The sequence below is a fragment of the Cavia porcellus genome, unplaced genomic scaffold (genome assembly GCF_034190915.1).
Source record: "Cavia porcellus strain 051 isolate PalLab524CR breed Dunkin Hartley unplaced genomic scaffold, mCavPor4.1 scaffold_10, whole genome shotgun sequence".
In the NCBI taxonomy this organism is placed as follows: domain Eukaryota; kingdom Metazoa; phylum Chordata; class Mammalia; order Rodentia; family Caviidae; genus Cavia; species Cavia porcellus.
Window position 1 is genome coordinate 34,143,313 of NW_026947493.1, and position 14,167 is coordinate 34,157,479.

Below are 14,167 nucleotides of genomic sequence, written 5' to 3' on the forward strand. Positions count from 1 at the left end.
CCCCCTCCTCCTCCTCTTTGGATTTCACAGTCTGATTTGTCATATTACAGAGATGCAGTTTAAAAAATGGACACTTTGAAAGTCAGTTTGGCTGCTGGTTTCATACACTGGAAGGAGAGGGATCCCGAATAGTCTGTCATGGAGCAGGAGGTGGGAGGTGGGCCGAAGACGGAGGCCAGAAAATGCGTCTTCCCAGCCAAAAGGCCTCCTGCGCTCTTGCAGGTCCCACGTCACAGACATCTCAGGCATTGCAGTCTGATGGTTCCTGCACGCACAGGCAAAGGGCGCCTATAGCCCGAAACCACTTGTGCACTCAGCTGCAGGGGCAAGAGTCGAGCCTCCCTCTACGCAGCTCCAAGGGAGAATGATGTGGGATACAATTAGAACTTTAGAAAGCCAGTCCCTTTGATAGGTTGAAATGTTAAAGCCATGATTTGCACCTTTAAAGGCCCGGGGTTTTTTTTGTTTTGTTTTTTGTTTTTATTTTTTTGTTTTTTCCTTTTGAAGTGGGGTAATGGAAGAGGAAAATAAAAACAGCGACCGTGGGCTTTGATAAGCCCGTGGCAGAGTTCCCATTCTGAGCACCCATGGGGGAGCAGGAAGCCCTCTGTAACTACTAGGACCTGCTCTTCCTAAGTTCAGAGTCGTGTGGCTGAGTTTTCAGTTCTCTGATGTGCACAAAACCCTTATTTTCTGAGTTGTATAGAATTTTCTGTTTGGTCTCAGGAGGTAGCTTTTGGTGACAATGAGGCTTCAGAACAGGGCCTTTCTTGTCCTTTTGTCCCCAGAGAAGAAAGTCATCAAGCAATGTGAGACACCCCTCAGTCTTACAGACTTACCCTAGAGGAAATCCTTTTGGAAGCCTCTAGCCCGATGAGCCCCTTTCTTCTCAGACACTTCCCAGGGAGACCAACTGCTGCAGGGGAGGTGGCAGTTTGCAAGGGAAAGAGAGGCTACCATGTCCCAGCTTGGGTTCACTTTACTGTCTAAAGATACCTCCTGGTGAGAGTTTGCCGCCAGCGTCTCTATGTTCTCTGAGACACTGAGCACCAATTAGATGCTGTGCTAGGCACCAAGCAGAGTGAAGCAAGGTCCCTTGCCCTCCGAGGGGCAAGGATGAAGACAGGTGAGCATCCCAGGGCCTGGGCAGCACACACCCAGGCAGACCTTGAATAAGGCGGAACTGCTGAGGCCCAGGGCAAGCTGGTCCCATGCCGTTTCCTCCCCATGGCACCAAGCCCCAGTCTCCTGACAGCTGATGTGGGCTGGCCCGGAGGTCAGGCAGCACAGGCTTTTGGAGAGGAGCCAGTCTTTCCTTCCCCCACTGACATAGCTATTCAGGTCCTAGAGATGTCTAGTGTCACAGGAACACGTGATCCCCTGAGGGGTGTGGAGTGCAGGCAGGGCAGCTGTTGCCTGCAGCTGAAATTCTGTCAGTTTGGTTAGCAGGGTCACCACAGGCTCCCCTGACTGAGCCTAGAGAAGCAGAAGCACACTCTGTGCTTGGTCTTTAGAGACACCCAAGGTCTGCAGTGTTCTACCAGATGCCCAGCAGTGAATCAGAAAGTAGTAATGTATCTGCCCACCCTCGAGTCCAACTCCAGTTAGAGTCCTGGAGTGGCTCCAGGGAGGGAGCAGGCATGTTGTTCAAAGACACTGACCCCACGTTTTCAGAAGGGGGGAATGTTCTCTTGAACTCCTGTTTCCTGCTTCATTAATACATTTTTCAATCTTTGATTCCTTAAAGCCAACTGAAAGTGACAATATCCCTGTCCCAACTGCTACACCCGGGGTAAGATCAGAAACTAGTCCCCAGGGGCTGGGCCTTTTCCTTGAGTTTATTTGGCCATGTGGAGTTTTCCACTGGTTTTCTGTATTCTCTGTGGTTGTCCTTCCAGAACAGTGTCTGCAGTGGTTTGCATTCATCATCAATGTCCAGTACTCTTGACCAGCCCAGCGTTCTTCTCTAACACAGTAGAACACGTGGACATGCATGTGCTGTGTGGGCGCAGTTTTCCAAGCCCTGTGTTGTTAGCATGTAACTTTTTCTTTCATGTCATGCTTTTCAAGGTGAAAAGGCCTAGACACACATCTTCAGTTTCTGTCACCTTTGCATCTATTGCTGTTTTTCTGAAAGTGTTGCATGTTCTGCTTTCCATTGGGTTTGACCTCTCCATGATAACCCTTCAGAACTCTGAAGAGAGCAATAGAATCTCCATCACCTTTTTCCGTCTTTTCCGAGTGATGCGATTGGTGAAGCTTCTCAGCAGGGGGGAAGGCATCCGGACGCTGCTGTGGACTTTTATTAAGTCCTTCCAGGTAAGAGTTGTGCCCAGGGCTTCTCTCTGTGTCTTTGAAGATCATGTGTAGGTCAGTGATTGTGCCACCAAAAATTTTAAACATTTGATAATGTAAGAAGAAAGTGAAGCTACCAGGCAGTGGGGAGAGCCTAAAACTTACCACGTGGGACCCCATTAAGCAGTTCAGGAGGAGGAGATGGTCCTCCTGTAGCAGGCCAGGCTGTTTTAACAGATCCACAGATGCACAGGTCTGAAGGTGGCCTGTCAGTCTGCAGGCCATTGAGTTCCTGGCGAACTTTCTTGAATTGGGAGAGAAAGGGGATGCTTAAAGTATGGGTGCTTGGAACTACGGCTGACGCCTGGCACCTGTGGATGTGTGCCACGCATGTGGCATGGAGTGAGGGAGAAAAGCTTCAGAGGAAATTGGATTAAAGGGCTGGGGTCTTACATTGAGAGTTCATACAGACAGCCCAGGGTACATCTCTTCCCTGGCCCACCCCTCAGCCTGTGCAGTCCTTTGAAAAGGTGTCCAGTTTAGGAAAGGTGTTTTAAACTGGGCATGGTGGTAAACACCTGTAATCCTAGCACTTGGGAAGCTGAGGCAGAAGGATCACCATGAGTTCAAGGCCAGTCTGGGCTACGTGGTGATTTCGTGGCCACCCTGAAGTCTGTATAGTGAGACCCTATGTAAAGAAAAAAAGAAAGATGTTTTACAATAGCCAGACAGTGGTTCTTACCACCTAAGAGTGGTTTTGCATAAGGATGTTTCTCCACAGCGTGATCTACAGCATCTCCCTTGCACCCACTTCAATCATGCCAGTGTTTCAGAATGATTTAGTCAGTTATAATTTCACAAGGGATTCCCATATCAGACTTGTAACTCAACCTGAGAGCAGCATGGCCATGTGGAACTGTAGGATTAGCATGCGATGTGGACCCACCACATGCTGCCTGTGACGTGGTGGCTCTGGGCATCCTGTAGATGGATGCACAGGACTGAAGTAATCATGCTGGGCTGGGATTAAGAGTCTTCCTCAGTCTCTCTGTCCCTTCCCTGTAACATGTGCAAAAGAAAAGGAATGTGTGGCTTCTGCGAGGGTGGCCTCCATCTGTGCCGAGTAGGTGCAAGGACAGGCGTCCCGGCTGAGCCCATGCTTTTTCTCTTGTAGGCCCTCCCATACGTTGCCCTCCTCATCGCCATGCTATTCTTCATCTATGCAGTCATCGGCATGCAGGTAAGCACTGGCCGCCTTCTCCTCTGCTACTCCCTTGGAGGGTGGCCCCCAAATCTGGCAAGATGTACATTAACCAGGTAAAGTAGAAAGTCAGAGTTGCGATTTTTCAGCCAACTGCCTTGGCTGCTGGAGAGAGAGGGAGGTGAAGACATGGCCCTTCAGGTGAGAGCGCCCAAGGACAGAGCCTGCACCAGGGGAGACCAGGCTCAGGAAACATGGACTAGTTAAGATGCACCGAGGAAATGTGAAACGTGTGTGTCATGCCGTACTGCTCCCCACATCTGAGCCTCGGGAAAGATCCACAATTGATTCGAGTGGTGGTGTGAATAATAGCCCAACAGAAAAGGAAGTGCCTTATTAACGGAAGCCGTAGTTATCAGTGTGGGCATTGTATTTCCTGTACTAACGATACTCAGAAATACTGAGTAATGCAATGACTTGTTGGTGGACGGAAGAATTAGGTCTTACCAGAGGTGGGGTTCTCCTTTGAAAGAAAATGTTTCTAGATGCTGTGTTAGACCTGAACAAGGACCACTCTAGTACCTCAGCAGCTTGCCTTTGTAGACAGGCACAGAGCGAGGTTCTTTTATGGCCCTGATCTGGGGACTGAAAGGCTGCAGGAGGCTTTCCAGTCCCTTTGAGGCTGGAAAGGGACGGAGCCTCATTCATCACTGGGTCTTAACCCCATGCGGACAGCTAGGGACTGAGGTGGCAGCCTCCATGGACAGAGCAGTCTGCAGAGCAGAGCTCTCACTTCCAGGGTGAGCACCTTGTAGACTCCACTTGTGTGGATGCGTCCTTTGGATAAGCAAGGGTCATGTGTGAGAAAGGTAAAGTGAATCATGGAAGAGATGCTTGTGTTTAGTTTTTATTTTGAAGGCCTAGAAGTTCTTGCAGGTCTCTTGGAATCATAACAGAAGGTATGGAACAAGAGGCATTAGGCCCAGGCCCTTGTAAGTGAGCAGAATGTGATGCTTGGTAGAACATGTTCTCACGTAAGAAAGGCATCGCAGAGCCCTTCAAACCACACTGCACAGTTGCATACCTCACCCCAGGTCCTCCAAGCAGGCATCTGCCTGGCATCAAACTTTGCTTCAGTGTCCACCTACTTGCTGAATCCCACTTCTCCAGAGGTGAAGCCCACTTTCCCTCAGGAGGCTCACAGGCCCCACCCGCTGACCCCACCATCGGCTCCAATCTGACTTTCCATCCATCTGCTTTCCACTCATCTTTGCATTCCCCAGGACACCTGTGCTGTGTCGCCTCTGCTCCTTTGCAGGTGGCATTCCCACTGCCTGCAGCACTCCTCGCCTTCCTTGTCACCTGAATGACCTCTCCGTATGCTTCAATTCCTGACATAGATGTCACTTCCCCTGGAGGTTGATCCTGACCCCAGCTCCTAGCTTCAGGTTGATGAGCCTGTTCCCTACATCCCTGTGGGTCCTGGCCTCCCACTGCCCATCCTATGAAATTGCCATTGCCTTGTTATCTTTGTGTTCTTGCTCCAGAGCAAAGACCCCTTGAAAGTGAAAATATACCTGCTACCATGTTCCAAGTTGTCAACCTCATGCCTGGCACGTGAGTGTGCTCAGCTGCTGTTTATTAAATGAAGTGTCACATATCCTGAGCAAATCCGTGGGTAGTGTGGATCATACCTCAGTTAGTTCTAAACCCACATGAGTGGTTTTCTTGTGTGGCTGCATTAGCTTTCTGTCACTATACTAAAATGCCCGAGGTAATCATCTTAGTCTTAATTAACCCTAAGCTTAAAGGGGGAAGGTTTCCTTTGGCTCATAGTGTGGAGGTTCTAGTCCATGACTGATTGTCCCCTCTGTTTTGAGCCTAATGCAACACATCCTGGCAGAGTATGTGATGGAATAGAATTACTTACCTCGTGGCCAGGAAGCAACAGATAAAGAAGAGGGGCCAGGGTGCCACTGTTACCTTGGAGGACACATCCCCAGTGACCCTAGGACCTCCTAATGGCTCTACCACCTACCAACAGCACCACCCTGGGACCAAGCCTTCAATGTGTGGGCTTTTGGGGCATCTGTTCCAGACCTAGACTGTAGAAATGACAAAACTTGTTCTCTTTTTTCTAATAACTTTTCCACCTAGATGTTTGGGAAAGTCGCCATGAGAGATAATAACCAGATCAATAGGAACAACAACTTCCAGACGTTTCCCCAGGCGGTGCTGCTGCTCTTCAGGTGACTGAGTCTGTGTGAGCAGTGCTCCTGGGCAGGAGCTACCACTCTGTCCCTCACCATGAGTCCAGGCTGACAGGGGACCTGTGTATCAAATCAGTGTGCCTTTCTCAGTTATTGTGTTATGTTGTTTTGTTTATTTGTTTTGCAGTCTTAGACTGAAACCTAGAATTTGAGCACTGAAGATTCTTTGCTGAATTGCTAAAGTTGCTAGGGGTCACCCTGATTGTGGCTGCTTAAAATTTATTCATTTGGGAGTTGGAAAGGCTAATGGGACCACTGGTGAAGTTGTAGAATGAATGTGTATGCACAAAAGTACATACCACAACACAACCAGGAGAAGAGAAATTTAGCAGGAGTGTAGAGACTTTTTCTACAACCAGTAGGGAATATCCTAAAATGTAGAATTCCAAATTTTATGGGATTATTTTTAACCTCAGCTAATTAACTTTGTAAACAAGTTGGCTTATGGTGAGAGAATTGTCTGGAAATTATGAGTGTAATTTCTAATGAGTCCAGTCACTAGGTGGCAAGTCATTTGCACATTACATGATTTTCAGCTATTTGCATTGAATAAAATTAAGTAGAAGTAATTATCAAAATATTATAAAATGAATGTCTGATGTAGAATAGATAGAAGAACATCCATTTGTACCAAAGAATTGCTGTGCTTCTACCAAATGGTTGTTAAAATCAGAGAGTGTTGTGGGAGGACCTCTGGCCACTGAGATAAGCTGCATTTGAAAGTAAGGAGTTTCAGGTTTTTACTAATTCAGATTGGCTTCACCCAGATTGCTTAGTTTTTGCTCGGATTCAGAGTTTTCCTCCCAGAGGTCTCACCCTGAAATCCTTTCTTCTTTCACTAAAGCTTTGCCTTTTCTTGATCCCAAAGGTGTGCTACTGGTGAGGCCTGGCAGGAGATCATGCTGGCCTGCCTCCCAGGAAAACTGTGTGACCCTGAGTCCGATTACAATCCCGGAGAGGAATACACGTGTGGCAGCAACTTTGCCATCGTCTATTTCATCAGCTTTTACATGCTCTGCGCATTTCTGGTAGGCAGGCGAAAGCTCGCTTTTTCATTTACAGTATGTGTGTAGCATTTGGAGTTCAGACCAGTAACGTTCCCTGTTCAGATTGCCCTGGATACTTGTTATATCTGGATCTCAGTGAAGTGGCAGTGAAGATCTTGTTTAGTCACATGTGTGTCTCTGCCACCTTGGTTGGGGTCAAGGGTCAGTGCTAATAGCCTGGGGAAACTATCAGCCACCCCAGCCTCTTGGTGCTGCTGGCTTCTTTTTAAATTTCAAGACTGCAGCACTGAACTTGGTGTTAAGTGACTTAAGAGTGTGAGTTATGTCGTGGCAGTAAAATGATAAGATTTCATTCCAGAATGTAGCTAATACATGTGCCCACTCCCTTCCAAGACTATACCAAGCCGTCTAGGAAAGCAGGAAGCCTGACCTTTTTGTAAGCATTCTCCAAATGGAATGTTGTTTCAACAGCCCCACTTGGAGATGTTCAAGTTCAAATATCTCATGGCCAGCCAGGTGTGGTGGTGCATGTCTATAACTAAGCACTCTGGAAGGCAGAGGCAGGAGGATCACAAGTTTGAGCCAAGACCCTGTCTCAGAATAAAGGGCTGGGAATATAGTGCAGGAAAATTCTCCAGTTCTCCAACACTGCCAAAAAAAAAAAAAAATGTGCGTGTATGTGTGTGAGACAGAAAGAAAGAGAGAGAGAAAGATTAGGAGGCATGCAGTAGTGTTTAACCAGTGCATCCCACAGCAGCCAAAGCTCTCTTTCTGATTTGCTTTTTCAGATCATCAATCTATTTGTGGCTGTCATCATGGACAATTTTGACTATCTGACCCGGGACTGGTCTATTCTAGGGCCTCATCACTTAGATGAATTCAAAAGAATATGGTCAGAATATGACCCTGAGGCAAAGTAAGTTGAAAAAGAGCCCGTCCAGCTTGTGCGGGCTGTGCTGCAGTCAGCCACCATTATTCTGGAAGGCAAGGTGGACTGAAGGCTCAGGCCAGCCAGCGCTGTTCCGAGACTTCAGGCTGTGCTTTGCTTTCAGGGGAAGGATAAAACACCTCGACGTGGTCACCCTGCTCCGACGCATCCAGCCTCCTCTGGGCTTTGGGAAATTATGCCCACACAGAGTAGCATGTAAGGTGAGCGTTTTGTGTCTCACAAGCTCTCTAGCAGGGGCTCATTCAGCACACACTGAGTGACCCTTGGGCAGGCCTTCTGGGAGGTGCTGTGGACAGGAATTGAATAATGCATGGTGCCAGCCCTTGAGCTACTCTCAGATCTGTAACTCTGAGAGAACCCTGGGAAAAGCCGTAAGAGGAGGACAGACTGGGTAGAGAGTCGGGGGTGGCTTTTGAGTTGAGTCCAGAAGAGATGTAAAAGTCTCTTAGAGGCAAGAAGGACATTGCGGGAAGGGAGCATAGAGAGCCCCGACAGAGCAGGAGAATGGACATCAGAGTGGCCATCGGCAAGTCCTTGCGTCACCAATCGGCCAAAATACCTAAGAAGTGGCAGAAGGTCCCAGACATAAGCTTCGTCTTGCTGCGAGGAGTGATCTGTACCACGCTGTGTTCCATGGATAACGGGGAGAGATGCAGGAGAAAAGTGAACTTCCAGTTTACTTTCTATACAGTTGAATCTGATGGTGTAGAGAAGCAGATGGCAGGAGGGGGCCAACCAGGATCTCTAGAATGAGGGCGGCTCCCCGACCTGCTAAGAATGTGGAGAGGGCCACTCCGGGCTTGCTGTGGAAAGGACCATGGAAGTGGAGCCTGCTTCTGGGCATGGGTGTGGATGGATATGATGCCAGGAGCTGCACAGAGCACCCTGCTGTAGAGCTTCATGGCCACCATGGGGTGCCTCTCCTGGGCAGCAGGCATGGATGCTGATCTCCCACCTCATTTCTGTCACTTCCACACGGGACTGTGCTCTCTGGAACTCTAGTTGAGGTTTGTTTTCCTCTCATAGAATAAACCACCTTAAGTCCATGGTAACAACAGGAAGAAATGCAGATTATCTGTTGAAATTCTTCCTTGTAGCAGTCCTTATAGCAGTCTGCATAGCTCCCTGTGGATCTGCAGATCCTAAGGTCAAGGTTTACCACTCCAGGGTGCTGGGTCAGCTGTCAACAGAAACAGGTAACAGAGCAAAGTGTACGCTGTGTTGGTGCTTCCGAAGGCTGTACTCATGTCCCTGCCATCAGGATCAAGGCACATTGGCAAGTCCTGGAGTCCTTGTTTCTCAGCCAAAATTCTGGAGATAGGAGCAGAAGATAAACCACAGAGCTTGGCTTTCTTGTTACGAATGACCCTGTAAGCAGGCCCTTTCTGCTCGCCAAGATCAACAGAGGTTCTGTTTGTAGACATTGTCTGGCATTTGATTTCTAGGGCCTTTTATATAAAGGATGTAAGCATGCTCAAGGTATAGAGTTATTCATTTTGCTGGCTCAGGAACTTTCTGAAAAATGAGTAAGTCTCTGCAGTGTCCTGGCTGCCTGCAACACTTTTGCAGACAGGGAAGGTTAGTGATAGGACTAGGAAATTAGGTGGAATTGGCCATGCAAACATCAAATACTAGTCCCTAAATAGAAGGAAATTTTCTTTTGGGATACACTGTAGTCAAAAATTTTTAAATATTAAACTTTAAAATATTAAAATTTAAATAAAAATGTTTAAATATTTAAATTTGGACTGAGGATGTAGCTCAGTGGCACAAGTGCCTGTCTGCAAGCGTGAAGTCATGAGTTCATGAGTTCAATCTCCAGTACCAATATATAAATAAATTTTTAAATTTAAATACTTTGAAAAGTGGTAAGTACTTCTAAATATTTACATTTAAACATTTAAATTTAAAAATATTTAAGTTTTAAAACATTAAAAATGTCACCATTTATTTAGGAATTATCATGTTCCAGGCACAAAAATCTTAGTGCCCACAATTTCCTTTAAATTTCCTCAAGGATGACCCACTTGAACGTGTCACCTGCATTCAGGATTCTCTGCCAGAGCAGCTGACTACCCCGTCCTGCTGCATCTCTTCTGTCAGCCTCACTTTGTCCCAGGCAAGATGACTGGGACCCAGAGAGGGCAGCCCACGCTTGAGTCCCGCCCAGCTCTCCTCACTGCTTGGCATTGCAAGGATCTGAAAAGATTTGAGAAGTTGGGAGTGTGGATCCTGCGCTGAAAGACCTTGCAGTCCTTGGAGAAGCCTTGTAAACTTGTATAAAATCCCTGCATGATAGTGAAGGCGGTCCCTGTGGTGGAACTAACAGTGGACACTCTTAGTTAAAACCTAAGGCCCAGGCCTTGCCTGACCTGCGTAGCTGCTAATCAAAGAACGTTAAGGATGTACCTGGAATGGAGTCCCACCCAAGACACAAAGAGAGCTATAAAGAGGAAAGGAAGAAGAATGCCAAATGATGAGCTTCTGTTGTTTAGCAAACAGAACACAGAGTCTGAGTGTCAGCGTTTATACTTCATGACAATAGTTTTGATCTTTGTCATCCCAGATCCCGTACAGAGGATAAACCATCATTCAGGAATCTCCAGAGACAACTCACAGCTGTATCTACCTGTCTGTCTCTCTCTGGCTGGCTGTCTGCCTACCTCTCTATTGAACATGTAACTCTTTATAGAGAGTCACACAGAGACACATGTATATATATACATGCAGAAAGGGATTCATTATGAGGAATGGACCCCCACGATTGTGGAGGCTGCCAAGTCTTGTTGTCTGTCTCTGCAAACTGGAGACATAGGGGAGCTGGTGGTGTAGCTGAGTCTAAATCTGAAGGCCTGAGACCCAGGGAAGCCAGTGGTATAAGTTTCAGTCTGAGAGCAGGAAAGACAGCTGTCCCGGCTGGAGCTGGCAGGCAAAGAGAGAATACAACCTCCTTGCACCCTTCGTTCTTTTGGGTCCTCACTGTTTGGATGATGGCTACCTTCCCGCGCTGAACAGGGATCCAGCGATTCACATACTACTTTCTGGTAGAACACCCTCACAGACACACTTACAATGATGTTTAACTGAGCATCTGTGTATCTCATGATCCAGTCTGGTTGGCACATAGAGGTGACCGTCATAAAGGTGCTCCCAAATGGCTCTGAGTGAGTTGATGGTTGACTGGAAACTGGGTGAGAATAAACATCAAAAAGGGATTTGGATGTCATGAAGCATTTTTGTTCTTTTATGGAACTTTTCTTTCCATCCACAGAGATTAGTTGCCATGAACATGCCTCTCAACAGTGATGGGACAGTCATGTTTAATGCGACCCTGTTCGCTTTGGTCCGAACAGCTCTCAAGATCAAGACTGAGGGTGAGTGTTCCCTGCAGGCGGGCAGGTGGTGGAAGGAGGAAACTCGACCTCCCTCCTTGGTTCTCCTGCCTGGCCTTTGTCTTGGTGAAGGTGGGACGATGGGAAGGGGGTGACGAGTGCAGTGAAAATCTTTTCCAGAGCCACTGAGCAACCCCTCCTCCTACATGCTTTCTGTCCTTTCTTGAAGCCTCACTTTGTCCTATAATGAACTGGTTTATCCACTGCTTGCCACCTAGCAGGAAAAATAGTATCAGGGTAGAGGCAGAGCTATCACAAATGGATTCACTCCCGCTACCCTTTACTATGTGTGACCATCAGTGAGGAAATTCGCTATTCTACACTATGGCTCTTTCTCTGTGAAAAGAAACTAAACACCTAAGCAAGGAAGATCTGAAGAGTGAGGTGGTTCTCAGAAGCCCCTGTGCGTGAAGAGTGCATAGAGGCAGCACTTGAAAAGCACTGGTAGGATCAGTGTCTTCCCTGTTGGGCCCTCACCTTTACGCCATGCTGAGCTCTGCCTCCACCAAGTAAAACAGGCACTGGAGTATGTGCTCTGAGCGTGGCTCAGTGGCTTCTTCAGAGATGGACTGCAAAACAGATCACACCACGCTGTGGAGTGAGCAGGAAGTGAGGAAATGGAGGAGAGAAGAAAAGAACCATGCCACGCCATGGGGCAGGTGTTTTTCACCACCCCAAACCTCTGTCCAGAAAAGCCCTTCTCTTACAATCTATCATGTGCCTTTCATGGCTTGCTTATCTGTTCCTGGCTACAGGATGGCATCAGTAAGGGTTCTAGAGGTCAGGATGGTCTTATATACAGACATGTTGGATGACAAGACAAGCATTAGACCAAATAGGGAAAGCCAAGGTTATGTGGCATGAATGAGTGGGAACTTACAGTAGGAATTGGGAGATTACTTGGGTGGGGTTTAGGATGGAACCCCAAGGTTGGCAGTAGGATTGGGAACAGCAGCAAAGAAGAGAAAACCTTCTGGGCTGGATGCAGTGGGGAGGGAGTTAGTCTTGGCTGTGGGAGGGCAGGATAGGGTCAGAGTCTTGAATTCTGGAGTGAAACGTGAATGTCCCCACAATGGAGGGACTTCAAATTAGGTGAACTAAGAGTAGCCTTTTTTTTTTAAATTTAAAGAGATGTAAAAGAGTAGCCTTTTAACAAGGTGACTACTGGTGAAATAGGAAGAGTCGCCTTGACTGGGGACAGCCCAGTAGGAGGGGAGCCCCATCAGTGGGCAGTGTGCTCCTCGAGGCAGGCAGGGGAGAGGGAGCTGAGGGACAGAAGCAAGGCTTGTTACCCTCTTTTGCTTTTTGAATTCAGGGAACCTGGAACAAGCTAATGAAGAACTACGAGCTGTGATAAAGAAAATCTGGAAGAAAACCAGCATGAAGCTACTTGACCAAGTTGTCCCTCCCGCTGGTGGTCAGTGTCATCTGTTTCCTAATGAGCTCTTGGCTACAGTGTTGGTTTTAGTGACAGCCTCTCCAGAAAGCCTAGAGAGTGTTTGCAGAGTGCTTTCTGTATCAGAGTTAGGCCAACAGCCGAAAGGGTCATTTCGGGGTAAGATGAAGCCCCTTCAGGTAAAGAAAGGCTTCTGTGAGGAGGGAACCTAGTTTCACATGGCCAGAGTAGGGGGTAGAGATATTAATGAGAAAGTAATATTAGAGAAATTAATGTTAGAGAACAAGATTACTGCTGCAGAACAAAAGTCCTACATTTTTAGTCCAAAAAGAAATGCTTGAAACTAGTTTCCAACTATACTTCAACATTTTGTTGGAAACTTCTCATGAAAAATGGTTTTCAGAAAGTGGTAATTTAGAAACGTTCTTATGAAGGCTGGATTTCTTACCAAATGTGTCTTTTTAAGAAGGCAGAATTTAGAGTAGAGACAGAACTAACAAAGTATGCTTATTTTCCTTTTGTTATTTATCACAAATTAACTGACTAAACCTTTTTGAATATATATATATATATATAACATATGTGATATATTTATATATATATATATATATGCACACATTTTTTTTTCCATTTCTGTTTAAATACACACAGAAGTTGAGGTTGTTTTCAGACTATCTTGTTTTCGGGTTTTAAAGGTGCAGAATCTGTTCATCCAGGGCCACCCCAGCAGCACATTAGGCCCTCCATCCTTTGCCCAGAGACAAAAAAGCATTTTGGTGACTTTTGTAACCAGTGGAAATTTTATAGTGTCACTGCTCCTGAAGCTTCCGAGGCTGGTCCCGCTCAGGTCTGGAAGCTGATTCCGGAGCCCAGTCCAGGACACTGGGCTCGCATTCTTCGAAGGTGACAACCTGGGGCTCCAAGGGGCTAGAGAGAGCTGCAAGTTAGCTAGCTCTGCTCCTTGGCAGGAAGCAGGACAGGAAGCAGCATCCACTTTCACGGCGAAGTGAGCCACCCAGGTCAAAGCTGGGAGAAAATGACTCAGAAAAAAATGATAAAGGAGAACCAAACAAAGCTCCCGCTTAGAGAACCCCTGTTCCCTACAGAAACCTGATACTGCACGTTTAAAACTCTTCTTTGGTTTCCATTCTTTTCTTTCAGCTGCACGTCCAGGTGCTTGCATGGCTTAAAGGAACTGCTTTTTAAAATTGTTGTAACAATGTGCTTGAGCTTTTTCTGCAGCGTCCATTCCTTTCAACTCTCAGTCTTTCAGAATATTCTGAAGCAATTCTGTTTTAGGGTGGTGGCATGGAATCAGAGTTATCTCTCATCAGCTATATTCCCCTACAATGTTTCTTGAAATACAGATGCATGCTTCAGAATAGCAGGCTGTACCTGTCCCTGGAAACCTCCCTCCCATGAGCCCAAGAACCCTGCCTTTCATCTGGCCAGGCTAACTCTCATATTAATGCCCATCGTAAGATGCACTTGGAGAATGTCATTTGCACTACTGTGAAACTTGATTTCTTCTCATTTTACTGGACAAAAAGTCCCGAAGTTGGCTATCCAAACACCTTTCCTTTGAAACTTTTAGCTCTACCAAACTTCTTGTACAGGCTAAATATTCTCGTCACTCTCTTGGACCAAAAGGGGGCTT

General features: G+C 46.9%; 1 protein-coding gene across 21 annotated transcripts in view; it reads left to right on the plus strand.

The window, feature by feature from the left end:
- The window catches only part of Cacna1d (calcium voltage-gated channel subunit alpha1 D), a 358,933-nt gene that overhangs the window by 317,234 nt on the left and 27,532 nt on the right, over positions 1 to 14,167 (plus strand). For 12 of the 21 annotated variants that reach the window (XR_010050123.1, XR_010050124.1, XM_063257272.1 and 9 more), the window contains 9 exons: positions 1,748 to 1,792; positions 2,191 to 2,319; positions 3,470 to 3,535; positions 5,654 to 5,745; positions 6,635 to 6,794; positions 7,562 to 7,689; positions 7,826 to 7,922; positions 10,994 to 11,096; positions 12,430 to 12,531. Coding sequence is in view for 19 of the 21 variants with exons in the window: in XM_063257272.1 (XP_063113342.1) it covers positions 1,748 to 1,792; positions 2,191 to 2,319; positions 3,470 to 3,535; positions 5,654 to 5,745; positions 6,635 to 6,794; positions 7,562 to 7,689; positions 7,826 to 7,922; positions 10,994 to 11,096; positions 12,430 to 12,531 (922 nt within the window). In the remaining 2 variants the exon portion in view is untranslated. The remainder of the gene's footprint in view (positions 1 to 1,747; positions 1,793 to 2,190; positions 2,320 to 3,469; positions 3,536 to 5,653; positions 5,746 to 6,634; positions 6,795 to 7,561; positions 7,690 to 7,825; positions 7,923 to 10,993; positions 11,097 to 12,429; positions 12,532 to 14,167) is intronic. The other 9 variants (XM_063257270.1, XM_063257261.1, XM_063257277.1 and 6 more) reach the window with 1 other exon arrangement.